Source organism: Salmo salar, chromosome ssa16 (genome assembly GCF_905237065.1).
Source record: "Salmo salar chromosome ssa16, Ssal_v3.1, whole genome shotgun sequence".
NCBI lineage: Eukaryota > Metazoa > Chordata > Actinopteri > Salmoniformes > Salmonidae > Salmo > Salmo salar.
This window is the reverse complement of record NC_059457.1, coordinates 32,180,953-32,206,692: the sequence shown is the minus strand read 5'-3', so window position 1 is coordinate 32,206,692 and position 25,740 is coordinate 32,180,953. Positions and strand designations below refer to the sequence as shown.

The following is a 25,740-nucleotide window of genomic DNA, read 5'->3' as shown; positions in this document are numbered from 1 at the left end:
GTCATCGGCAAGGACAAGAGAATTGTTTGGGAGAAAAAAAATTGAACATCTGGTTCAGTCTGCTTTCCAACAGACACTGGAAGACAAATTCACCTTTCAGCAGGACAATAACCTAAAACACAAGACAAGTTTACACTGGAGTTGTTTACCTAGACCCCGTTGACTGTTCGTGAGTGGCCTAGTTACAGTTTTGACTAAAAACGTCTTGAAAATCTATGGCAAGACTTGAACATTTATGTTAAGGAATGATCAAAAACCAACTTGACAGAGCATGAAAAACATTTAAAATAATAATGTGCAAATATTGTACAATCCAGGTGTGCAACACTCTTAGAGTCTTATCCAGAAAGACTCACAGCTGTAATCGCTGTCAAAGGTGATTCTAACATGCATTGACTCATGGGTGTGAATACTTACAGCTGAAGTCAGAAGTTTACATACACCTTAGCCAAATACATTTAAACTCAGTTTTTCACAATTCTTGACATTTAATCCTAGTAAAAATTCCCTGTCTTAGGTCAGTTAGGATCACCACTTTATTTTAAGAATGTGAAAATTCAGAATAATAGTAGAGAGAATGATTTATTTCAGCTTTTATTTCTTTCATCACATTCCCAGTGGGTCAGAAGTTTACATACACTCTAATAGTATTTGGTAGCATTGCCGTTAAATTGTTTAACTTGGGTCAAATGTTTTGGGTAGCCTTCCACAAGCTTCCCACAATAAGTTGGGTGTTGGGTGAATTTCTCCATTCCTCCTGACAGAGCTGGTGTAACTGAGTCAGGTTTGTAGGCCTCCTTGCTCGCACACTCTTTTTCAGTTCTGCCCACAAATGTTCTATAGGATTGAGGTCAGGGCTTTGTGATGGCCACTCCAATACCTTGACTTTGTGGTCCTTAAACCATTTTGCCACAACTTTGGAAGTATGTTTGGGGTCATTGTCCATTTGGAAGACCCATTTGTGACCAAGCTTTAACTTCCTGACTGATGTCTTGAGAGGTTTCTTCAATATATCCACATAATTTTCCTGCCTCATGATGCAATCTATTTTATGAAGTGCACCAGTCCCTCCTGCAGCAAAGCACCCCCACAACATGATGCTGCCACCCTTGTGCGTCATGGTTGGGATGGTGTTCTTCTGCTTGAAAGACTCCCCCTTTTTCCTCCAAACATAACGATGGTCATTATGGCCAAACAGTTATATTTTTATTTCATCAGACCAGAGGACATTTCTCCAAAAAGTACAATCTTTGTCCCCATGCGCAGTCTTTTTTATGGTGGTTTTGGAGTAGTGGCTTCTTCCTTGCTGAGCGGCCATTCAGGTTATGTCGATATAGGGCTTGTTTTAAGGTAAATATAGATACTTTTGTACCTGTTTCCTCCAGCACCTTCAAAAGGTTGATTTGAACTTTTCGCACCAAAGTTCGTTCATCTCTAGGAGACAGAACACGTCTCCTTCCTGAGCTGTATGATGGCTGCATGGTCCCATGGTGTTTATACTTGCGTACTATTGTTTGTACAGATGAATGTGGTATCTTCAGGCGTTTGGAAATTGCTCTCAAGGATGAACCAGACTTGAGGAGGTCTACAAAAAAAAAAATCTGAGGTCTTGGCTGATTTCTTTTGATTTTCCCATGAGGTCAAGCAAAGAAGCAGTGAGTTTGAATGTAGGCCTTGAAATACATCCACAGGTACACCTCCAATTGACTCAAATTATGTCAATTAGCCTATCAGAAGCTTCTTAAACCATGACATCATTTTCTGGAATTTTCCAAGCTGTTTAAAGGCACAGTCAACTTAGTGTATGTAAACTTCTGACCCACTGGAATTGTGATACAGTGAATTATAAGTGAAATAATCTGTCTGTAAACAATTGTTGGAAAAATTACTTGTGTCATGCACAAAGTAGATGTCCTAACCAACTTGCCAAAACTATAGTTTGTTAACAAGAAATTTGGTGAGTGGTTGAAAAACGAGTTTTAATGACTCAAACCTAAGTGTATGTAAACTTCTGACTTCAACTGTATGTAAATGAGATATTTCTGTATTTCATTGTCAATAAATTTGCACAAAAAAAATGTCATTACGGGTATTGTGTGTAGATGGTTGATAAAAATATATGTTTAATCTATTATAAATTCAGGCTGTAACAACAAAATCTGGAATAAGTCAAGGTGTATGAATACTTTCTGAATGCACTGTAAGATCCTTGGACCTTAAAGAGTAACGTCGGCTCGTCTACATTCCTTAATAGTACATTCTTGGGCTACGCCAAACAGTACCTATCATGTAACGGGTAATGGAGAATCACTTTAGCCGGTACAAATCCTTTGTAATAGTATCCAAGCAGCAGCACATGGCAGGTAAAGGTAGGTATCACTGTTTCATTAATACTGGACAGGTCCCTTGATTATGAATTATTCACAAACTTTTAAGTAGACAGCAAGAAAAATAACACACATTTTAGGAAATGGTAAAGAAAAGCTTCATTGCGTTAATTACAGTGTATCACATGGACCTATAGTTACAGCATAGGCCTACTGCCTTTTTAAAAATGTATTTCTACTTTTCTTTTTTAATTACTGTGGTTCCATTACAGAATAATACGTGGTTTAGTAGCCCGAGTAAATGCAGAGTCTGGTAGATTAAGCCCACAAATAGAGCAGAATACTATATTAGCTGCTACTGTTAGGATACTGTAGATTTTGTCATGACGCCTTGTACAACTATTGGCGCATTCAACCAGTAGCGCATTCATGCCCTTGTGCGCCGCTCTCGTGAGAAACTATTTCAACAACTGTGCGCGGGCCCGAGACCGGTGAGTACTAGGACTACAGGCGTCTCGTCTCTCGAGGACAGCCGAATGTGGAAAACACTATAGCTAACGAGCGAAGGACGGTACAATTGGAGCGGGATCCCTTGTGGATTACGTCGCGGTGGGTAGCTAGCTACAATATTAAAAGGATATTTACACCAAGGTAAGGGGTGTAAATGAGTGCGGATGTTTTACCGGGTTGTACTCGGAAAAACAACACCGCTGCTAACGCCACTGCTAGGCTGAAGTAGTTAGAATAATCTAGCTAGCAAGTTCAGCTAACTTGGTTAGCTAAATTAGTCGACGTCGTTGGCTGGATAATATCGCTGGTAAACTAGCTAACGTTACTGTGTAGATAGCGACTGTATGCGGCTGGTTATGTGATAATTTCGTTCACCACAGGGGAGGCCTTGTACATCGCTACAGTAACTAACTCTCCGACCTAACGTTAGCTAGTTAGCTATTGTTAGCTAGCTGATTACTACCTAGCCTTGGCAAAAACATAATAAAAAAAACAAGCAAGCTTTGGCTACATTTGGATAGGCCGCGCTCGAGCCACTAACGTTATTAAACAACTAACGTTAACGTTAGCTGACTCCCATCATGACCATGCCATACCAAAATGGACTGTCATCTCATGCCATTTGTCGAATTTGTCAGCTAACCTTTAATTAGCTAATTTAAGCAGCAAGTTAGAATTGAGGTATTGTGATCTATTTTTCTGCTAGTTACTATAACGATTCAAATATGCTTCATTTATTTGTTTACGTTGTACGCTAACTAGCGTTTGCAATGGGGATGACATCGTCCCAGAATTTTGCTTACAGAATCTGGGCCTCCATAGCTAGTTAGTTGGATATACCTTGCAACCTTCCACGTGTTTGCTAATGGACTGTTTTTAAATGTCTGTTGGCGATGGTATTGTCAGAAAAACTCTAACATGAATGGGCGCGTTCCAGTCGGATTGTAGACGAGCTGAGCTAGTGGCAATCAGATGTGGCAGGTGTAGTATTATTTCTGTAAATGTTATATTCCATGTTTCTCAATTTACAAATCTTCAACTCATAGTAGTAAGACAATGTTTTGTAGTTCCAACATTTAATGCAGTTATACTCAGGCTATATTCTGCATGATTTCATATAGAGCTATTTTCTTTAAAAACATTTGCCCAGTCTAATACCCGAGATTGGAGAACATCTTACAATTGAAATGCATGTCAAATTAAGACTCTTAAGATATCACAAACGAGGTGCAACAGCAGCTGCTTAAATACTTTCTGTAACGCTCCCACGTCTTGCTGCAAAGCTTAGTTTAGTAGCCATCACTTGCAAAACAAAGCAAATCAAATTTGTAGGTTTGCGCCTTAAATGGCTGCTGCTTTTAATAAAACATGAAGAATGTAACAGGCTACTTTATCGAGTCATACATGTCAACTTACTTGCAAGGAAAATGGTCTCCCTAATAAGCTATTTGCAAATCGAGCTGCTAGGTCTTGTATCTATGTTGTGATTAGTTAGCACAATTCTGCAAGTTGTTTTACTGATTCGCCATGACTGGACATAACTGTGCACTGCATCCATCTCAGGTCCATTAACAGCTACAACAGAGAACCATGGTCGTTTGTGTAAGTTACTTCGCCTAAGCATAACCTTATTTTTCGGACTACCATTTCAGAGCTCGTTGGTGGGGTTGCACAGAAACAATTAATCAAACTTCCAATATTGGTGTGTTAGGGCTGACCTGGGTTTTAATAAAATGTAATTGCTGACTGCCTGGTTCATGACTGTAGTAGCCTGTCCTTTGTCACTTGCTGGCAACAGCACATGCATAGAGAATCAAACATGGTAAACCCCAGATAGTGACAGCCCTGTGTCTCTAGCTGCAGTAATTCCAGTTTGGTGACACTCAGGCAGTGAGGTCATTCTTATCCTGACTAGTCACTTGACTAGCTCTCTGCCTCTTTAGTTCTCTCCATCTTAATCAGTATCCCTCTCTCCTGCAGCATAGATTGAACATGATACTGGGCGTGTGTGTGTTTTGCAGAGGAGCACCACTGTATATGGATGTTTGAAGATGGGTGTTTCTGCCTTCAGATTCTAACCCTCAACATACCTTCTCCATGGCAACACATCAGCTACTGTTGATAATGCTGTTCTGTTCAGGCTGATTCGGATGCTCTGCCCAGGCTGCTCTTGTCTACCAGGATGTTAAGTTAATAAATCCTCTGTTTCTGGGATTAAACTCGCTATGAGTAAACTTGTGTGTGTGTGTGTGTATATATATATATATATATATATATATAGTAAAACTACTGTTATATTTTTGCGAAGGGGGTGTCACAAAGCATGCTTTTTTTGCAGTTGAAATGTGAGTGCTAGGCAAGGGCTACGCTATCTGTTGTGAATTTCTCCAACCTGAAACTGTTTGACCAAATCAAATTTTATTGGTCAATACACGTGTTTAGCATATGTTATTGCGGGTGTAGCGAAATGCTTGTGCTTCTAGTTCCGACAGTGTAGCAATATCTAACAAGTAACATCTAACAATTTCACAAATGCCTAATGCACATAAATCTAAGTAAAGGAAGGGAATTAAGAATATATGGATGAGCAATGTCAGAGCATCATAGGCTAAGATACAGTAGTATAGAATACAGTATATACATATGAGATGAGTAATGCAAGATATGGAAACACTATTAAAGTGACATTTAAGTGACTAGTGTTCCATTTATTGAAGTGGCCAATGATTTCAAGTCTATGTAGGCAGCAGCCTCTCTGTGCTAGTGATGGCTGTTTAACGGTCTGTTGGCCTTGAGATACAAGCTGTTTTTCAGTCTTTCAGTCCCAGCTTTGATGCACCTATACTGACCTCGCCTGCTGGATGATAGTGGGGTGAATAGGCAGTGGCTCGGGTGGTTGTTGTCCTTGATGATCTGTTTGGCCTTCCTGTGACATCGAGTGCTGTAGGTGTCCTGGAGCGCCGGTAGTTTGCCCCCGGTGATGCGTTTGGCAGACCGCACCACCCTCTGGAGAGCCCTGCGGTTGTGGGTGGTGCAGTTGCGGTACCAGGCGGTGATGCAACCCGACAGGATGCTCTCAAATGTGCATCTGTTAAAGGTTTTAGGTGACAAGCCAAATTTCTTCAGCCTTCTGAGGTTGAGGCGCTGTTGCGTCTTCTTCACCACACTGTCTGTGTGGGTGGTCCATTTCAGTTTGTCAGTGATATGTACACTGAGGAACTTGAATCTTTCCACCTTCTCCTATCGATGTGGATGGGGGATGCTCCCTCTGCTGTTTCCTGAAGTCCACGATCATCTTTGTTTTATTGACGTTGAGTGAGAAGTTATTTTCCTGGCACCACACTCCCAGAGCCCTCACCACCTCCCTGTAGGCTGTCTCGTTGTTGTTGTTAATCAAGCCTACTACTGTTGTGTCTGCAAACCTCAATGATTGAGTTGGAGGTGTGCATGGCCACGCAGTCATGGGTGAACAGGGAGTACAGGAGGGGGCTGAGCACTCATCCTTGTGGGGCCCCAGTGTTGAGGATCAGTAAAATGGAGGTGTTGTTACCTACCGTCACCACCTGGGGGCGGCCCGCCAGGAAGTCCAGAACCCAATTACACAGGGCTGGGTTTAGACCCAGGGCCTTGAGCTTGATGATGAGATTGGAGGGTACTATGGTGTTGAATGCTGAGCTATAGTCAATGAACAGCATTCTTACATGGGTATGTCTTTTGTCCCGATGGGATAGGGCCGTGTGATGGCGATTACATCGTCTGTGGACCTACTGGGGCCTAAGCAAATTGAAGTGGGTCTAGGGTGGCGGGTAAGGTGGAGGTGATATGATCCTTGACTAGTCTCTCAAAGCACTTCAGGATGACAGAAGTGAGTGCAACGGGGTGATAGTCATTTAGTTCAGTTACCGTTGCATTCTTGGGCATATTTGGGGACAGCAGACTGGGATAGGGAGAAATTGAACATGTCTGTAAACACACCAGCCAGCTGGTCTGCACTTGCTCTCAGGACGCGGCTAGGGATGCCATCTGGGCTGGCAGCCTTGCGAGGGTTAACACTTAAATGTCTTACTCAAGTCGGCCACGGAGAAGGAGAACCCACAATCCTTGGTAGCTGCCCGCGTCGGTGGCACTGTGTTATCCTCAAAGCGGGAGAAGGTGTTTAGCTTGTCCGGAAGCAAGACGTCGGTGTCCGCGACGTGGCTGGTTTTCCTTTTGTAGTCCGTGATTATCTGTAGACCCTGCCACATATGTCTTGTGTCTGAGCCGTTGAATTGCGACTCCACTTTGTCTCTATACTGAAGTTCTGCCTGTTTGATTGCCTTGTGGAGGGAATGACTACTGTTTTTATTCTGCCATATTCCCAGTCACCCTGCCATGGTTAAATGTGGTGGTTCGTGCTTTGTTTTGTGCGAATGCTGCCATCTATCCATGGTTTCTGGTTAGGGTAGGTTTTAATAGTCACAGTGGGTACAACATCTCCTATATACTTCTTGATAAACTCCGTAACCGTCTCGGTGTGTGTATATACATCAATATTATTCTCTGAAGCTACCCGGAACATATCCCAGTCCGCGTGATCAATCTTGCAGCGTGGATTCCGATTGTTCAGACCAGGGTTGAATAATCCTTAGCATGGGTACTTCCTGTTTGAGTTTCTGCCTATTGGAAGGGAGGAGCAAAATGGAGTCGTGATCAGATTTGCCGAAAGGGGGGCAGGATAGGGCCTTATATGTATCCCGGAAGTTGGAATAACAATGGCTGAGTGTTTTTCCAGCATGAGTGCTACAGTCAATATGCTGATAGAATTTAGGTTGTCTTTTCCTCAAATTAGCTTTGTTAAAATCCCCAGCTACAATAAATACAGCCTCAGGATATATGATTTCCAGTTTGCATTGTCCAGTAAAGTTCCTTGAGGGCAGTCATGGTATCGGCTTGAGGGGGGATATACACGGCTGTGACATTAACCGAAGATAATACGGTCTGCATTTGATTGAGGTATTCTTGGTCGGGTGAACAATAGGACTTGAGTTCCTATATGTTATTACAATTATACCATGAGTCGTTAATCATGAAACATACACCCCCACCCTTCTTCCCGGAGAGATGTTTATTCCTGTCACCGCGATGAACTGAGAATCCAGATGGCTGGACCGACTCTGACAGTGTACCCCGAGTGTGCCATGTTTCCGTGAAAGAGTATGTTACAATCCCTGATGTCCCTCTGGCAAGAACCCATTGCCCTGATCTCGTCAACTTTGTTATCCATGGACTGAACATTAGCAAGTAATATACTCGGAAGCGGTGGGTGGTGTGCGTGCCTCCTGACCATCTGAAGTCTGACCATTCCGAATCCCTCTTCTTCGAATGTGTTGTTTTGGGTCAGCCTCTGGAATCAGTTCAATTGACCTGGGTGGTGTGAACAAAGTATCCGCTTCAGGATAGTCGTATTCCTGGTGAGTTACCGCCGCTCTGATATCTAATAGCTCTTCCCGACGGAATCTATTTTTATTACATTTTTCTTTACCTTTTTCTTTACCGGTTAAGAGTAAATCTTATTTACAATGACGGCCAAACCCGGACGACGCTGGGCCAATTGCGCCGCCCAATGGGACTCCCAATCGCGGCTGGATGTGATACAGCCTGGATTCGAACCAGGCTGTAGTGACCCTTCTTGCACTGAGATGCTGCGCCACTCGGGAGTAATAACACATACAATTTTGAAATGGGCATGGTCCAATTGACTCAACAACCAAAAATACATCTACGTTTAACTTTCTTAATGAACCAGAAAATGTGTTAGTTAACCTCTATGGGCTAGGTGGGACGCTAGCGTGCCACCCGTGGTGCACTCCATCAACAGTAGGTGCATTTCAAGAGCGGCAAATTTGAATCCAAATAAATGTCAAAATTCAAATTTTTCAAAAATACAACTATTTTACACCATTTGAAAGATAAACATCTCCTTAATCTAACCACGTTTTACGATTTCAAAAAGGTTTTACGGCGAAAGCATAAATTTAGAGTATGTTAGGACAGTACATTTACAAGAGTTGTGTGTAATGTTTTGTCAAGTCAAAGACAGGGTCACCAAAACCATAAAACCAGCTAAAATGATGCACTAACCTTTTACAATCTCCATCAGATGACACTCCTAGGACATTATGTTAGACAATGCATGCATTTTTAGTTCTATCAAGTTCATATTTATATCCAAAAACAGCGTTTTACTATGGCATTGATGTTGAGGAAATCGTTTCCCTCCAATAACCGGCAGTCAAGTCAGCGTCACAAATTAAATGATTAAAATTAGAAAACATTGGTAAAATATTATATTGTCATTTAAAGAATTATAGATTTACATCTCTTGAACGCAATCAACTTGCCAGATTTAAAAATAACCTTACTGGGAAATCACACTTTGCAATAATCTGAGCACTGCGCCCAGAAAAATACGCGTTGCGATACAGACTGGCCGTCATGTTGGGGAGATCTAAAATCGAAAATACTATGTAAATAATCCATTACCTTTGATTCTCTTCATCAGATGTCACTTCCAGGTATCACAGGTCCATAACGAATGTAGTTTTGTTCAAAAAAGCTCATCATTTATGTCCAAAAATCTCCGTCTTGTTAGCACATGATCTAAGCCAGCCGGACTTCTCGTCATGAACGAGGGGAAAAAATATATTTAAGTTCGTTCAAACATGTCAAACGTTGTATAGCATAAATCATTAGGGCCTTTTTTAACCAGAACATGAATAATATTCAAGGTGGACGAATGCATACTCTTTTATAACGTATTGGAACGAGGGTACCCAACATGAACTCGCGCGCCAGGTGTCTAATGGGACATCATCGTTCCATGGCTCTTGTTCGGTCAGATCTCCCTCCAGAAGACTCAAAACACTTTGTAAAGGCTGGTGACATCTAGTGGAAGCAATAGGAAGTGCCAAAATATTCCTCAGCCCCTGTGTTTTTCAATGGGATAGGTTTAAAGTCAATACAACACATCAGGTATCCACTTCCTGTCAGAAAATGTCTCAGGGTTTTGCCTGCCAAATGAGTTCTGTTATACTCACAGACACCATTCAAACAGTTTTAGAAACTTTAGAGTGTTTTCTATCCATATATAATAAGTATATGCATATTCTAGTTACTGGGTAGGATTAGTAACCAGATTAAATCAGGTACATTTTTTTTATCCAGACGTGCAAATGCTGCCCCCTAGCCCTAACAGGTTAAGGTTGGTTTGTCAAAGTTAGCAGGCTAACTCATTGATCCTGCTTTGTAGTATACCCCTGTTTTTATTTGTTTTGTTTCCATTTTGAGGAGAGAATTGGTCTTTCTTTGGAATGGTAGGATGATTGCATGTGCTTGTTTTATGAGGTGGTGGAATGGGTTGTCACTGCAACTGTTTAGCCTTCATGGAAGGTGTTTCCATGGATTCATTTAAGAGTGAAAGTAGGCCCCTCTGTCTTCTGATCAGACTTTACTCCTATTCCTTTATCAGCAAAAGTGTTACGTCTGTCTGTGTCTTTATTGTTGCAGAGTTGTTTTCTTTGTGGTAGACCGATGGTACATTTCCACCGGGGAACCTGTTTTGCATCCTGCTGGTTGAGTTCTATGCATTCTGTCCCTTTGCAGGTGTCTGTCTAGATTTGATGTAAATGTTGACACTTGTCATTCGTGGGAATTCAGTCCCCCCCTGCCCTCTTCTAACAATACGCTTGACAAAGGTTTTTAGTCATGTTCTTACCAAATCAAGATGTAGGCTATATCCAAATTGCTTTATACTTTGAGCTACCCTTTTGCATGCTACTGCTACTGTTTTATATGCTCTGTCTGGTGCCTGCCTGAGTAACCTTTTGTTCACCAGTCTGTTGCAGGATGCTAAAGAATATCCAGCTGCTTTTAGTAGGAATACCTCTGTGTAATAGCCTTCAAATGTTAATCAGGGAGGAGAGGAAAGGGCAGTGAATGGATCTTCTGTCTAGTCTATTGTCAGTTTATTAGCTAGTATCGTTAGGTTGGTAATGAGGTATAGCATGGATGAAAGATCGTTGCTGTTCTAGCATTCTGTAAGGTCATGCCATCATACCTGATGCTGAAACATATTTTGTGACATGGTATAAGTTGGATGGTCTGAAATATTGAGACAAAAGGCCTGATAATAAACAAGTACAGCCAAAAGCCTGTCAAATGGTGACTAGTGATATTTGGGTTTTACCTGGACTTTGTGGGCTGCTAAAACTTTAGCCATGGTGCTGACAATTATTATTATTTTTGTTGTTGATGTTTTACTTTCACTTTGCTCATGGGAAGTCTATTTTGGATTTGATTAGATACAACAGTTACCATTTAGAGTACACAAGTAGTGGAAATGTAAGTTATGGTGGGGTGTTTTTGGTATCCACTCTATACATGAAATGCAAAGCACGTTCACTCTGACCTTTTTGTTTTGGGTTGTTCACTCCACTGTGAGGCTGCTATGGGGTCGGAGGTCAGAGTGTATTTAACAGTAGTTGTGTTTTCAGGCTCTTGCCCTCTCCAGTCTCTTGTCTAGTCCACGTGGTCAGAGGAAGGAAGGGAGCAGAGAGGCAGGAAGGAAGGTGTCAGCCATGCTGGAGGTGGAGCTGCCAGAGCAGGCAGACTGTAATCTGAGAAGGGCTGAGCCCAGGAGAAGGGGCCCCACACCTCAGGAGAGAGAGTGAGGGAGAATGTGAGCATACTCTCTCCAGTCTATTGGACTCCTTAGCCTACAGGGAGCAGCAGCGACCCTCTGTCGGATCCATTGCATAGACTGTGTAGAGCCCTCTAGAGGGACTGCTCTGTGGTGCTCAGCCAGGACTGTCGATCTCTTTCACCCTGCTGCCTGCCTGGGAGTTCCCTTTCTCTGCCTGGAGCAGCTGCCTTCTTGACTGACTGGATCAACCAGAGGATGCAGGGAGTGTACTTACACCAGGGCTCGACTACGCTTTCAGAAGTAGAAAAACACTGCCAGTGTTTCCTTAGCTTCCTCTTCAACTTTCTCCCTTTCTTTCCCTCTCTCCCTGGCTGGGCTGCCTGCCTGCTGCCAAAGCTGACTGCTGCCCAAGCTGCGTGCTAGGCTCTGGGAGCTGGATATACTTGTGTAACATTCCTGAATTACAGCAACGTGTTTTTTGGTCTCTGGTCCCCCCACCCACCCTCGGGTCCTCCACCCTTTCTTGGCCTTTTCCTGGGCTGCACTTTAAAGAGGATTTTTGGATTCTAGCCTCCTGCTCTCTCTGCTGTGGTGGTGAAAGAAGAGCCTGCATCAATGTGTCTTTCTGTGTGTTCGCTCTCTGGCTCTGTATGAGGCTTCCATCCCTCCAAGGTGTCTGTCCCTGGACTCTCAGGCTCTGATTGAAGTAGTACATCTGTGTTTTCAGATGGGGGTTTAGGCAGAGACCCAAAGGGGGGGAGGGGGGTGGGGGGGCGGAAAGGAGCGGCCCTCTGTTATGGGCTGTTTTGTTTCTATGGAAAAACCGCAATGAAGAGTTCCCTCACTCTCCCTATGTCGGGCAGAGTTAATGTGCAGCCTGTGAACTCATGGAAGGGGGTGCTCAAGCTCTTCACATGCATAGCCACTAGAACAGCCAACAACCCCAAAGGTAAGAAGTCCTATTTGCACTCTGTGGCTCATAAATGATCCCCTGCTAATTTTCAGTGGGAAAAATGTCTGTTGGAATGGAATGTTTGCCCTTTCCCATGCTCCTCCTATACCTGGGGTGCAACTGTGGCGTCATAAATACCTACAGGTGTTCACTTCTGTCCCGACATTTGGCTTTGTATTCTGCAAGGCACTGCAGATTCTAATTGATTGTGTGTGTGTGCAGGATCGTGAGCGAGACGACATGAGTGGAAAACAAATAATGGCATGTTTGTGTTGAGAAGAAATGGTTTTGTTTTTTCGACACTCATGGTTGCCGACTCTCTCATTCTGTCTCCCTCTCTGTGTTCAGACGTTGGCTGTTACGTCACTTTATTGGACTGCTATAAAGTGGTTGTGTGTGTGGAGGGCACAGGCAGACAGTGTGTGTTTGGTAGTAAACAGCAGCAGGAGTTTACAGTAAGGAGGCAGGGCAGGAGGAGACTCGCCCGACTCTTCTAGTCCACACTAACTCAAAGCCAGATGCCTACATGGAGGAGGCTGCTGATGCACATGATAGTGTGTTTTGTTTTGGGTTTAGCCTGCATCTGCTAGTTTCTGGTGCTCCTTACCGGCTGTCATCTTCAATAAGTCATTTTTAACGGGGCAGTGATGAGAATTCATGGTTTTACACAAAAACATGATTCAACAAATGGGTTAGACCAGGGTAGCCAGATGTTAAAACTACAAATCTGACATGAGTTCGGTGCAGAGATTTGGGTCAATAATAATATATGCCATTTGACAGACGCTTTTACCCAAAGCGGCTTACGGTCATGCATGGCAAACATTTGACATATGGGAATCGAACCCACTATCCTGCCGTTGCAAGTACCATTCTCTACCAAGTCTGCCAACTGAGCTACAGAAGACCACAATCAGGACCTCGATCCAGGGATGCGAACTTGTTGCTTTTGGGCATCCACGTGAATCGGGGGGGGGGGGTGTGTGTGTCATATCAATCAGTGGCTGAGTCTCTGGACTGAGCACACAGTTAAATGTGTTGAACTATTCATGAATTGAGCAACAAGTGCAGTATCAGTGACTTGTATTTCCTGCATCTTTCAGAAGTACCTCCTGATTTCTGTCCGCCTATCTGTTGTTGCATAGCCAGTTAGCATGCCCAAACAGTCCTCTCTAAAGTCTTTCCCAAACAACCTTCCCAATGAAATGTTTACTGCAAAGTAGGCGTGTATGTCAGATTATCATGATTTGTATCAATCGGCTGAGCCTTTTGATTTGCAAACTCTCCCATCACATGAAACACTGCTACAAGAACCGCCACAAACACCTCTAGCTTAATACAATGTTCTCTTGCTGGTGTGCAATTGATTTTAAAGGGCAACAATGCCCTGTGGTTTAAGCATGGTTGTGGACTTGTGGAATAAGGCAAATAATCTACGTAGTGCGCTATGTATTCCTGTCTGGGGAGACATTTCATGATCAACCTTCAACCCAGACCAAAGACCCCAACTCCCCCTACTAGGACACTTTTTTTCTCTCTGGTTATTGTGGTTTAGAAAATTAGGAGTATTGAGATTTTAATCAAATGTGTATTGTGTACTTGTTGTTCTCCAGAAAATATTTAAAAAATTGCGCTTTACACAGGTTTTTCACATGTTTCCATGCACATTTGGTTTGACACTTTGTGGGCACTTAACAGTTTGCATCCTTGTCAATCAGCTGACTGATTTTGTAAAGTAATTTCTATGTTCGTGTCAGGTAGCGAGGATATTTAACAAGGTCTAGCCCTAGTTATTGTAATGTGACGTGATAGCAGGCCTAAATGCTCGTGGACAGTGTAAAACATTGTAAAAACGTAAGTGCCTCTGAATTTCAGATGGAACATTCTTAAATATTTAAAGGTAGTTCTGAGGAAAAAGACTGAAGGGGGAAATCGATGCTTCATGGAATATACTTTGCATTAGTGTTGTTGTTAACCCATTGCATGATGGAAGCTGTGGTTTTTCAGCAGAATATGCGATGGGCCAAGAGCACTCAGTATTAGCACTTGTCTCAGAGAAAAGTGGCGTAGCCATGACGTTTTCTTTCCACAGCTCACTGGTTAACACTGCATTTGTATTGGCTGAAGTTTGAGCAGGTCACAGTCCCCAACACTATAGCTAGAACTGTTGACATGACCAGCACTGAGTGGTTGCCCAGCATAGAACGGAAGGTGGGCATATTGGCCTTCACAGGACTGAGACTTCAGTGATGCTGATTGGTGTGTTTCTATGGAGACCTCAGCTCCTTTTGACTCTATTTCTTGTCTTGTTTTTACTCCACTAGTTAACCTCTATTTTGTCTCTCCCCTTTCAGAGGTCCCCACATTTCAAGAGAAGAAGAAAGCCTTATTTGGGAATCTTATGGACGAAGGCAAGCAACATTTTCTTTCTCGTGTTTGTCCGTGTGAGTGAGATCTGTATGAGAGAGAGCTGTGTTTTTGGGTTAACGCAGGGAAAGTGGCTTGGTTGGTAAAACAGGAGGTGTTTGGGGATTGGTATTTTATTGGGAACCCCATTAGGTGTTGCGAAAGCAGCAGCTACTCTTCCTGGGGTCCACAATGTAGAGGTCATCTAATGAAGGCCCAGTGAATCACCACCTTGAGCTGGTTTATAAATCAACTCCTCTCCATGTGGAGGGACATTTTGAGCCACTCCTTCTCGTGTGCCATCCCCCCCCCCGTTTTTCAACACACATGGTGGGAGTTGCTTTGGCAATGTAAACTAGAGGTCAACCGATTTTTTTCAACACCGATTCTGATTTATTGGAGGACCAAAAAAAAGCTGATACCGATTTAAATCGGCCGTTTAATTTTTTTAAATAATAATGTCTGTCTGTCTCTCAGTCTAATGACAATTACAACAATACTGAATGAACACTTTTTTATTTTAACTAAAATGTTTATTATTTAGTCTCAAATAAATAATGAAACATGTTCAATTTGGTTTAAATAATGCAAAAACACTGGAGAAGAAAGTAAAAAAAGCTAACGTTTTATTTGCCTTGCTCAGAACACGAGAACATATGAAAGCTGGTGGTTCCTTTTAACATGAGTCTTCAATATTCCCAGTTAAGAAGTTTTAGGTTGTAGTTATTATACGACTATTTCTCTCTACCATTTGTATCTCATACCTTTGACTTTTGGATGTTCTTATAGACACTATAGGATTGCCAGTCTAATCTCGGGAGTTGATAGCCTTGAAGTCATAAACTGTGCTGTGCTTCAAGCATTGTGAAAAGCTGCTGATAGATGCAGGAAAGTGCTGTTTGAATGAATGCTTACTAGCCTGCTGCTGCCTACCACTGCTCAGACTGCTCTATCAAATATCAAATCATAGACTTAATTATAATAAACACACAGCAATACGAGCCTTAGGTCATTAATATGGTCGAATCCGAAAACTATAATTTCGAAAACAAAATACGGAACCGTTCCGGGAGGTATCCATAAGTCTAAATATTGCACAACCTTCAATGTTACGTCATAATTATGTAAAATTCTGGAAAATTAATGATGGTCTCTGTTAGGAAGAAATGGTCTTCACACAGTTCGCAACAAGCCAGGCGGCCCAAACTGCTGCATATACCCTGACTGCTTGCACAGAACGCAAGAGAAGTGACACAATTTCCCTAGATAATATTGCCTAAATATGCAGGTTTAAAAAGATATATATATATGTGTGTGTGTGTGTATATATACACACACATATATATATATATATATATTTTTTTTAAACCTGCATATTTAGTTAAAAGAAATTCATGTTAGCAGGCAATATTATCTAGGGAAATTGTGTCACTTCTCTTGCGTTCTGTGCAAGCAGTCAGGGTATATTAAGCAGTTTGGGCCGCCTGGCTTGTTGCGAACTGTGTGAAGACCATTTCTTCCTAACAGAGACCATAATTAATTATATATATGTATGTATGTGTGTGTATGTGTGTGTTATATATATATATATATATATATATATATATATATATATATATATATATATATATATATATATATATATATATATATTACACTTGTGTATTGATTTTAAGAAAGGCGTTGATGTTTATGGTTACGTACATTGGTGCAATGACTGCTTTTTTCGCAAATGCGCTTGTTAAATCATCACCCGTTTGGCGACGTAAGCTGTGATTTGATGATAAATTAACAGGCACCACATTGATTATTTGCAACGCAGGACAAGCTAGTTAAACTAGTAATATCATCAACCATGTGTAGTTAACTAGTGATTATGTGAAGATATAAAAAAAAATATGTTTAATGCTAGCTAGCAACTTACCTTGGCTTCTTGCTGCGCTCGCGTAACAGGTGGTCAGCCTGCCACGCAGTCTTGAAATCGGCCCTAATTAATCGGCCATGCCAACCTCTAAAGTAAACACGTTTCTCATGCCAATAAAGCCACACATTTTAATTGAATTGAGTCGACTCCTAACATAACCTAAACTCTGCATACTATCTGTATGTCCCTCTTGTCGGATTGGCACACCATTTCTCACATCTGACCCTAAACCCCCGCCCCCAAAACCGTAACACATATGAAAATAAATAAGCAATACAAATATGGTTGACAACTGTTTCCCCTATATGCATTTAGCAGCAGCACACCACTGCTAAATTGTGGCCGCCAATGCAAAAAAGGAAGTAAAAATGTTTGTAAATTTAAATGACTAAAACCATAATTTATTTCAGTAAGATCATCTTTGAGAGCTAACAATCACCAAAATTAAAACTAGACGGTCAGGAACAATCAAAAATTCCCAAACTGTCATGGCATGGGGCCCCCATTTCTTTTTTTTATGTTTTATATATAAATGTTTGTCTTTCGGGTGGCATAAGAACACTGCATAAGCCATGGAATTGCAGGAAATTTTATTTTAAAACAGCAAAATTGGCTCTGCTCCTCTAAAAACTGCACCACAAGCCCACTACCAGGCTAACTTTGTCACCGGTGCTTTAAAAAAAATCCTAGTGGGAAGCACTAGATCTCTTGAAGTGATTCTGTACAACTGCCTGTGTTCCAGTGTGAAGACATGGCCTCGAGTTTCCACTAGTACAGCACCACAAGTCAGCCCATCCTAGGACACTGGACACAGTTCTGACTGCTCTCCCAGTCCTACCAGAGCCTGAGGTAGCCTACTCCACTGAGATTACATACCACCTCTTTCCAGTAAAAGTAATTCTGCCCTCTTAACCATAAAATTATAATTAGGGGGTGCATATATAGTTCTGTTTCATTGTATGTACAAGTGGATAACCTGTACAGGTGTGGGGTGTGAAATGAAAATGTGTTATTTGCAATTCCCACTCCCCCTGAGACATCCTCGGGACATCCTTCTAGACTCAAATTAAGCATCTCCAATCCAAAATTAAATCTAGAATCAACTTCCTATTTCGCAACAAAGCCTCCTTCACTCATGCTGCCAAACATACCCTCGTAAAACTGACTATCCTACCGATCCTTGACTTCGGCGATGTCATTTACAAAATGGCCTCCAACACTCTACTCAGCAAATTGGATGCAGTCTATCACACTACATATTAGTCGCCAACCCACTGGCTCCAAGTCATCGCTAGGTAAAGCCCCGCCTTACCTCAGCTCACTGTCCACTATAGCGACACCCACCAAAAGCACGTGCTCCAGCAGGTATATCTCACTGGTCATCCCCAAAGCCAGCCTTTCCTTCCAGTTCTCTGCTGCCAATGACTGGAACAAATTGCAAAAATCACTGAAGCCCGAGACTCATATCTCTTTCTAAATTTAAGCATCAGCTGTCAGAGCAGCTTACCAATGGCTGTGTACAGGTACAGTAAATCTGTAAACAGCACACCCAACTATCTCATCCCCATATTGTTATTTATCCTCTTGCTCTTTTGCACCCCAGTATCTCTACTTGCACATCATCATCTGCACATCTATCACTCCAGTGTTAATTCTAAATTGTAATTATTTTGCCTCTATGGCCTATTTATTGCCTTACCTCCCCTAGTCTTCTACATTTGCACACACTGTACATAGATTTTTCTATTGTGTTATTGACTGTATGTTTGTGATGCAGTACTTGACATGGACTGAAATACGTGCTGGTACTGTTTTTATGTCTGGGTACAGGAGCTCCAACTTTTGCGCAAATGTTTTACTGCTTGAGCTTGTAGAATATTTTGAGCTGCCGGTATTCGGCTCCGGTGAACTCCTGCCCAAGTCAAGCACTGTTATGATGTCAAATGGTTCTCTAGAGACTTTTATTTTTAGTGAGGCACAAGACATGGCGGTTTTGGGTGTTCATTGGGAGGTTAATTTCCACTATTTATGATGAAACTGCTTTGATTTGATCTCTGCAGTAACCTCCGCTCACCTGCTCCCTCACTCTGGCCTGTACACCCTGGTTCTAAATCATAAACATCTCTTCAGTAGGAGAAACACTCATGTCACCTGTTCCTTCTATGATCCTCACTGCAGGCACACCATCGAGCATACTCTCAGAGCAGTGTTGTTTATGCTCATTATGGCACCAGTCCCATGGCTGCCTGCATCCAGCAGGGACCCAGGAGGGCCAAGCAGCAGGCAGACAGACTCTGGGATGAGGGAGTAGAGTAGGTTGCTGGTGCCAATGCCTGCAGTTGACAAACAAAACTAAAGCGCTGTCTGCATCTCCCTCCCTGCTGTACTGGACCACATCACTGCCCACATGCAGGCTGCAGAAGCAACACACACACACAAACACTCTGTTGCCGTCACTGCAGACTTCCTGCTATGGGACTCGCTCACGCCCACATATATATTGTACCACACACAGACACGAACAGCCCAGGGTTAGTTATCAGGGATCCTTGGGACATCCCGAACCTTAAAGGGATACTTCAGGATTTTATCTAATTCCCCAGAGTCAGATGAACTTGTGGATACCATTTGTATGTCTCTGTATCCAGTATTCCCTTTATTAACCCAAACTCTAACACAGGGCTTTACACTGACCTTTTTTTACAAGGAGCACATGTTGAAAAATTTAGGAGAACAATGAAAAATATTTCAGGTAACAAGCTGTTTTCTTTGTAGTAATGGTGCATGCAAGACGGTCTTGAATCTGCGCTCAGCGTATTCTCCATGGCACTGGGGCTGCGGTACAGTGATGTAATCATTGCAACAATTATTATCTTTGTTTTGGGGCGCACTGGTGCTCCTAAATAAAAATTACAGGTTGCGCTAAAAATATTTAGGCACATATGTGAGAGAAACTGTAGAGCCCTGCCCAAACCCTTACCATAACCATTTTAAAGGTCAACTTAATGGGGCAGGGACGTGACAACAATCCCAGATAGTAAGGACCAGACTACAGCCACGAAGTGCTACTCTGCCATCTGAACAAATGCCTTCTTAGCTCCTATACGTCAAGCTCTTTATCTTTTTTTTTATATATATATTTTTAGATCTGATAGTCTTGGCCTTGTTCTGTGCTAATTTGGTCCACAGTTGTTGCTTGTGTGTGTGTCCGGAGCTGCTCGCTAGGAGGCCTATAAATAGGTAGAGCTTTATCAGAGCAGATGTGTTTACAGGCAGGCTCAATGACACCTACACGCACAGCCCTGCTGCCCAGTCTGCCCCTCTCTTCCTCTCCTCCACTCTCCCTTTCTGTGCTTCCTACAGTATCAGTGAACTACCTCCATTTTGGCTGGACCACAGTGCCCCCACCATGGCTGTCTTCCTGCCTGCCTCCCAGTCTCTGAGCTGTACAATGTGCTACGGCTTTGGGTTATATAAAGCAGTAGCAGCAGGGCCAGGGGTGGGTCACACCCAGCTCCTGCCAGGCGGCCCAGGGAAAATCCATCCCTCCCTCCCGTTCCCCTCGGTGGGCCGTCCTATCCACAAAGCCCTCAACCACAGCATGTTGTCATGGGAACAGCTGACAGGAAGCAAGCTAGCCCTCTGCTCTGCTCTCACAGCCATCCCAGTCCACTTTGCCGTCTGGAACCGTAATTTTTTTTATGCAACCATTAAAATCCGTGTCGCTCTCCCAAACCCAAAATAGCCCCTCCAAGCTGTCTGCTTGCCATGCGCTGGTCAGACTTTATCAGAGCAAATGGACAGATAGGTATCACAGAGCCTCCAGGCTGACCCTCGGCGAGAGGGAGGGGAGATGCTCATCAGTGTAGAGGGCTGCCTGCCCTGAGGCCCCAACCAGGCCCACTGTACTGCAGCTGTGCTGGGAGAGGAACATTACTATCAGTGAGAACACATCTCCCTAGAGGCCCTATCTCTTTGTTAATTAACATGGCAGGAGTCGCGGCATGGAGAAGATGAAATCTAGCGCATGTCTCCGTCTGCCTCTCCGTTACAGCGATCTCCATGACTTTGTTAGTCTGGTATTCATTGATCATAGTCCATGTGATCTCTATACCATATTTCCTACGTGACCTTTTGTGCAGGTGAATGAACCATGACCGTTGTTTGAGAGGATTGGTCAAGCCTCTCATGGAGACTGTTACATTTGTCTTCACATTCCCCCATTACTATCACCTATTTTATGGTGTTCTCACTAGAGGTCGACCGATTATGATTTTTCAACACCGATAGCGATTTATTGGAGGACCCCAAAAAAAAGCCGATAGCGATTAATCGGCCGATTCCTTTTTAATTATATATGTTTTTTTTTTTTTGTAATAATGACAATTACAACAATACTGAATTAACACTTATTTTAACTTAGTATAATACATCAATAAAATCAATTTAGCCTCAAATAAATAATGAAACGTTCAATTTGGTTTAAATAATGCAAAAACACAATGTTGGAGAAGAAAGTAAAAGTGCAATATGTGCCATGTAAAAAAGCTAACGTTTAATTTCCTTGCTCAGAACATGAGAACATATGAAAGCTGGTGGTTCCTTTTAACATGAGTCTTCAATATTCCCAGGTAAGAAGTTTTAGGTTGTAGTTATTATAGGAATTATAGGACTATTTCTCTCTCATATACCTTTGACTATTGGATGTTCTTATAGGCACTTTAGTATTGCCAGTGTAACAGTATAGCTTCCGTCCCTCTCCTCGCTCCTACCTGGGCTCGAACCAGGAACACATCGACAACAGCCACCCTCGAAGCAGCGTTACCCATGCAGAGCAAGGGGAACAACTACTCCAAGTCTCAGAGCGAGTGACGTTTGAAACGCTATTAGCGCGCACCCCGCTAACTAGCTAGCCATTTCACATCGGTTTACCAGCCTGATCTCGGGAGTTGATAGGCTTGAAGTCATAAACAGTGCAATGCTTGAAGCATTGCGAAGAGCTGCTGGCAAAACGCACGAAAGTGCTGTTTGAATGAATGCTTACGAGCCTGCTGGTGCCTACCATCGCTCAGTCAGACTGCTTTATCAAATCATACTTAATTATAACATAACACACAGAAATACGAGCCTTAGGTCATTAATATGGTCGAATCCGGAAACTATCATCTCGAAAACAAAACGTTTTTTTCTTTCAGTGAAATACGGAACCGGTCCATATTTTATCTTATGGGTGGCATCCAGAAGTCTAAATATTCCTGTTACATTGCACAACCTTCAATGTTATGTCATAATTACGTAAAATTCTGGCAAATTAGTTCGCAACGAGCCAGGCAGCCCAAACTCTTGCATATACCCTGACTCTGCGTGCAATGAACAATTTCACCTGGTTAATATTGCATGCTAACCTGGATTTCTTTTAGCTAAATATGCAGGTTTAAAAATATATACTTCTGTGTATTGATTTTAAGAAAGGCATTGATGTTTATGGTTAGGTACACATTGGAGCAACAACAGTCCTTTTTCACGGATGCGCACCGCATCAATTATATGCAACGCAGGACACACTAGATAAACTAGTAATATCATCAACCATGTGTAGTTAACTAGTGATTATGATTGATTGTTTTTTATAAGATAAGTTTAATGCTAGCTAGCAACTTACCTTGGCTTCTTACTGAATTCGCGTAACAGGCAGGCTCCTCGTGGAGTGCAATGTAAAACAGGTGGTTGGAGCGTTGGACTAGTTAACCGTAAGGTTGCAAGATTGAATCACCGAGCTGACAAGGCAAAAATCTGTCATTCTGCCCCTGAACAAGGCAGTTTACCCACTGTTCCTAGGCAGTCATTGAAAATAAGAATGTGTTCTTAACTGACTTGCCTAGTTAAATAAAGGTGTAAAAAAAAAAAAAATACCGATGTCCGATTGTTATGAAAACTTGAAATCAGCCCTAATTATTCGGCCATTCCGATTAATCGGTCGACCTCTAGTTCTCACCAAATGTCTAGTTCAGTTATTCGCCCAGTGTGTCTCTCTAACCCCTGTGTTTCTCGACAGAAATGAGTCGCCAGACCGCCACAGCGCTGCCAACAGGAACCTCCAAGTGCGCCCCCTCCCAGCGCATCCCCACCCTGTCCGGCACTACAGCCTCTAACAGCGACCTAGCCAGCCTGTTTGAGTGCCCTGTCTGCTTCGACTATGTGCTGCCCCCCATCCTGCAGTGCCAGAGCGGCCACCTGGTCTGCAGCAACTGCCGGCCCAAGCTCACCTGCTGCCCCACCTGCCGGGGCCCGCTGGGCTCCATCCGGAACCTGGCCATGGAGAAGGTGGCCAACTCTGTGCTCTTCCCCTGCAAGTATGCGTCGTCGGGCTGCGAGGTAACACTGCCCCACACTGACAAGGCGGAGCACGAGGAGCTGTGTGAGTTCCGGCCGTACTCCTGCCCCTGCCCAGGGGCCTCCTGTAAGTGGCAGGGCTCGTTGGACGCGGTAATGCCCCACCTCATGCACCAGCACAAATCCATCACCACGCTGCAGGGCGAGGACATCGTGTTCCTGGCTACAGACATTAACCTGCCTGGGGCAGTGGACTGGGTCATGATGCAGTCCTGCTTTGGTTTCCACTTCATGCTGGTCCTGGAGAAGCAGGAGAAGTACGACGGTCACCAGCAGTTCTTTGCCATTGTGCAGCTAATCGGCACGCGGAAGCAGGCAGAGAACTTTGCCTACCGCCTGGAGCTCAACGGGCACCGGCGACGGCTCACCTGGGAGGCCACGCCCCGCTCCATCCACGAGGGCATTGCCACGGCCATTATGAACAGCGACTGCCTGGTGTTTGACACCTCCATCGCGCAGCTGTTTGCTGAGAACGGGAACCTGGGCATCAATGTCACCATATCCATGTGCTGAGGACTGTCAGGTGGACAGCCATTAACACACACACACACACACACACATACAGGCACACACATATATATATATATATACACACACACACACACACACACACACTCAGACACACACACTCAGACACTACAGGAAACCTGGGTTTGGAGAGGAGCAGGGTGTAAGTGTTGTCCCAAGGAACCTGTTGCCATTGTAAATTGTGGTTTCGAACTTTCACAGATTGGTAAGAGCTTGATGCAAACAATGGAACTCTATCCCTGGGATTACATTTTAGGCTTCAATACAATATTTGTTCAATAATTAAAGGTAAGTTTTTCTGAGAATAATCCACCAATGCCCTTCAACCCAGAGCACACCTATGGAGTGAACACTTCAACAGGTGGGGCTCAGTTTGTGGTCCATCTTTGCAGAGGGAAGCTGGTAGAAGGGTTACAGATGGTGAGAGACTGGGAGTGGGTGGACTCAATTTGAGGGAGGGTGAGGCATCAAAAACAATGGCAAATGTTTTTATTTTTTATATATTGCATTTCAGTTGAGTCGAAGTGAAATTAACTATTAATGTTTTAGTTTTTAGTTCTGTCCTTTTTTCCCCTCCTTGGATGAGAAGGTCCTAGTACTGTGTGCACGGACATTGGCTGAAAAGCTAGTTTGGTCTCTCTGGAGTCCAACGGTTTCAGCCTAAACCACTGAATATCTGACCAGGGGTGTATTCATTACGCCAATTCTGTTGCAAAGCGTTTTACAACCAAAACAAGAGTTTCTATTGGACAAATTCAGGTAGGTCCCTCAGTTTCATTCTGTTTGGTTTTTAAACGGTAAATGTTTTTCCGTTGCAAGACGTAATGAATACACCCCAGGAATGAGGACAGTTTCTACAGTTATAATTAAATGGAGATTGTTATCATTTTTGTAATGACTTTTAATGAATGAAAAATGCTGTTCCCTTGTGGCTAATCTTCAGTGTTTGTAGATCAATTGTGTCGTTCTTTCGAAAACTTCAATGTATTTTATTTTGTAAGTTAGTTTTCTCTTGTCGTTTGTCCGTCTTCGTCTAAATTCTGTTTGTGAGTGGGCGTAGCAATGCCAAACATCTCTGTGGATACATAGTACTGTTGCTGGTCCCCATCTCTTAATTGTCTTTTGTTTTATTTTGTCATTAAATAAATCTCTTTTTCATACCTTGTGCAATTTCTCCATCCCTGTGATTTGCTATAGGCAATAACAGCATTATTTATTGGCAGGGATTTACTCCAACCACGCAATTATCATTCTAGTTAAGCACGTTATACTCATCAGATGGCTTTAATCATGTAGACATGCATGAGTGCACTGCTGATCACAAAGGTTTGTGTGTGTGCTGTGGGGTGCATTGTTTATTATGGTACATTGTGTGTGTGCCTGTGTTTCCCAGTCCTATCCAGCCCCGTATGGGGTGGAGGCTGGGGCGTCTGTGTTCTGGCCTAGTGAATGAAGGGTTAGCTCTGTAGGACCATAATTACCAGAGGCCCCCAGGACGCCCTGGGGACTTTGGCATCCAGCCAGCTACACTCCACTGGGGAACACAGACCACTCTTTCTCTGACCCTGCTGCTGTTTTGTCTTCACGCCACTTCCGTCATGAATTATCTCCCCCAGTAGTGGCCCTTAAAGTAACAGCCATGTTCAGTCATGTGTACTGCTCATTCTGTTTTGGGGAAAGTGCTCCTGTTTCCTTCCCAGGCCTCATTCAATCAAAGCTGCAATTAGATGTGTCCATAAGTGGTTGAGCAAAGCAGTCATGGGATTTTGATCACTAACTGGTATCTGCTATTCTAGTGTGTTGCTGTGTGAGGTGCAGAGTAGTGGTTCCCGTGGTGATTTACAGCACAGGGTAGTTTCCTTGTGATGAGGTCATAGATGAGGCCTTATTTTCCCTGCCCTGAGGAAGTTTGGTCTGTTATGCAGACTTTCAGGGTGGATTATTTAATCCTTGCTCAGAGTTAAATGGCAAATCTGTCTGTAGAATCAGCCTCGGGCCAGTTGACTAGCCTACATCTGAG

The 25,740-nt window shown here is 43.1% G+C and overlaps 1 protein-coding gene across 5 annotated transcripts; it reads left to right on the top strand.

The window, feature by feature from the left end:
- Positions 1–2,796: 2,796 nt before the first annotated feature.
- On the top strand, positions 2,797–24,885 carry LOC106573709 (E3 ubiquitin-protein ligase Siah1). Of its 5 annotated transcripts, XM_045697175.1 has the most exons (4): positions 2,809–2,936; positions 14,824–14,880; positions 17,542–17,648; positions 22,855–24,885. In XM_045697175.1, exon 4 carries the CDS (start codon positions 22,857–22,859, stop codon positions 23,703–23,705), a length of 849 nt encoding a protein of 282 aa, XP_045553131.1. In that variant the 5' UTR covers positions 2,809–2,936; positions 14,824–14,880; positions 17,542–17,648; positions 22,855–22,856; the 3' UTR covers positions 23,706–24,885. The 5 variants fall into 5 exon arrangements, with proteins under 5 accessions (XP_014004482.1, XP_014004480.1, XP_045553131.1 ...); XM_014149007.2 differs by lacking the exon at positions 17,542–17,648 and having other exon boundaries at positions 2,797–2,818; XM_014149005.2 differs by lacking the exon at positions 17,542–17,648 and having other exon boundaries at positions 2,800–2,978.
- The last annotated feature ends 855 nt before the right edge of the window (positions 24,886–25,740 follow it).

Coding starts and splice junctions, on each gene's coding strand:
- LOC106573709 (XM_014149003.2), top strand. CDS start 12,346: ATGAAGAGTTCCCTCACTCTCCCTATGTCGGGCAGAGTTAATGTGCAG. Junction 12,467..14,823: donor AACAGCCAACAACCCCAAAG/GTAAGAAGTCCT, acceptor CTCCCCTTTCAG/AGGTCCCCACATTTCAAGAG. Junction 14,881..22,854: donor TGGGAATCTTATGGACGAAG/GCAAGCAACATT, acceptor GTTTCTCGACAG/AAATGAGTCGCCAGACCGCC.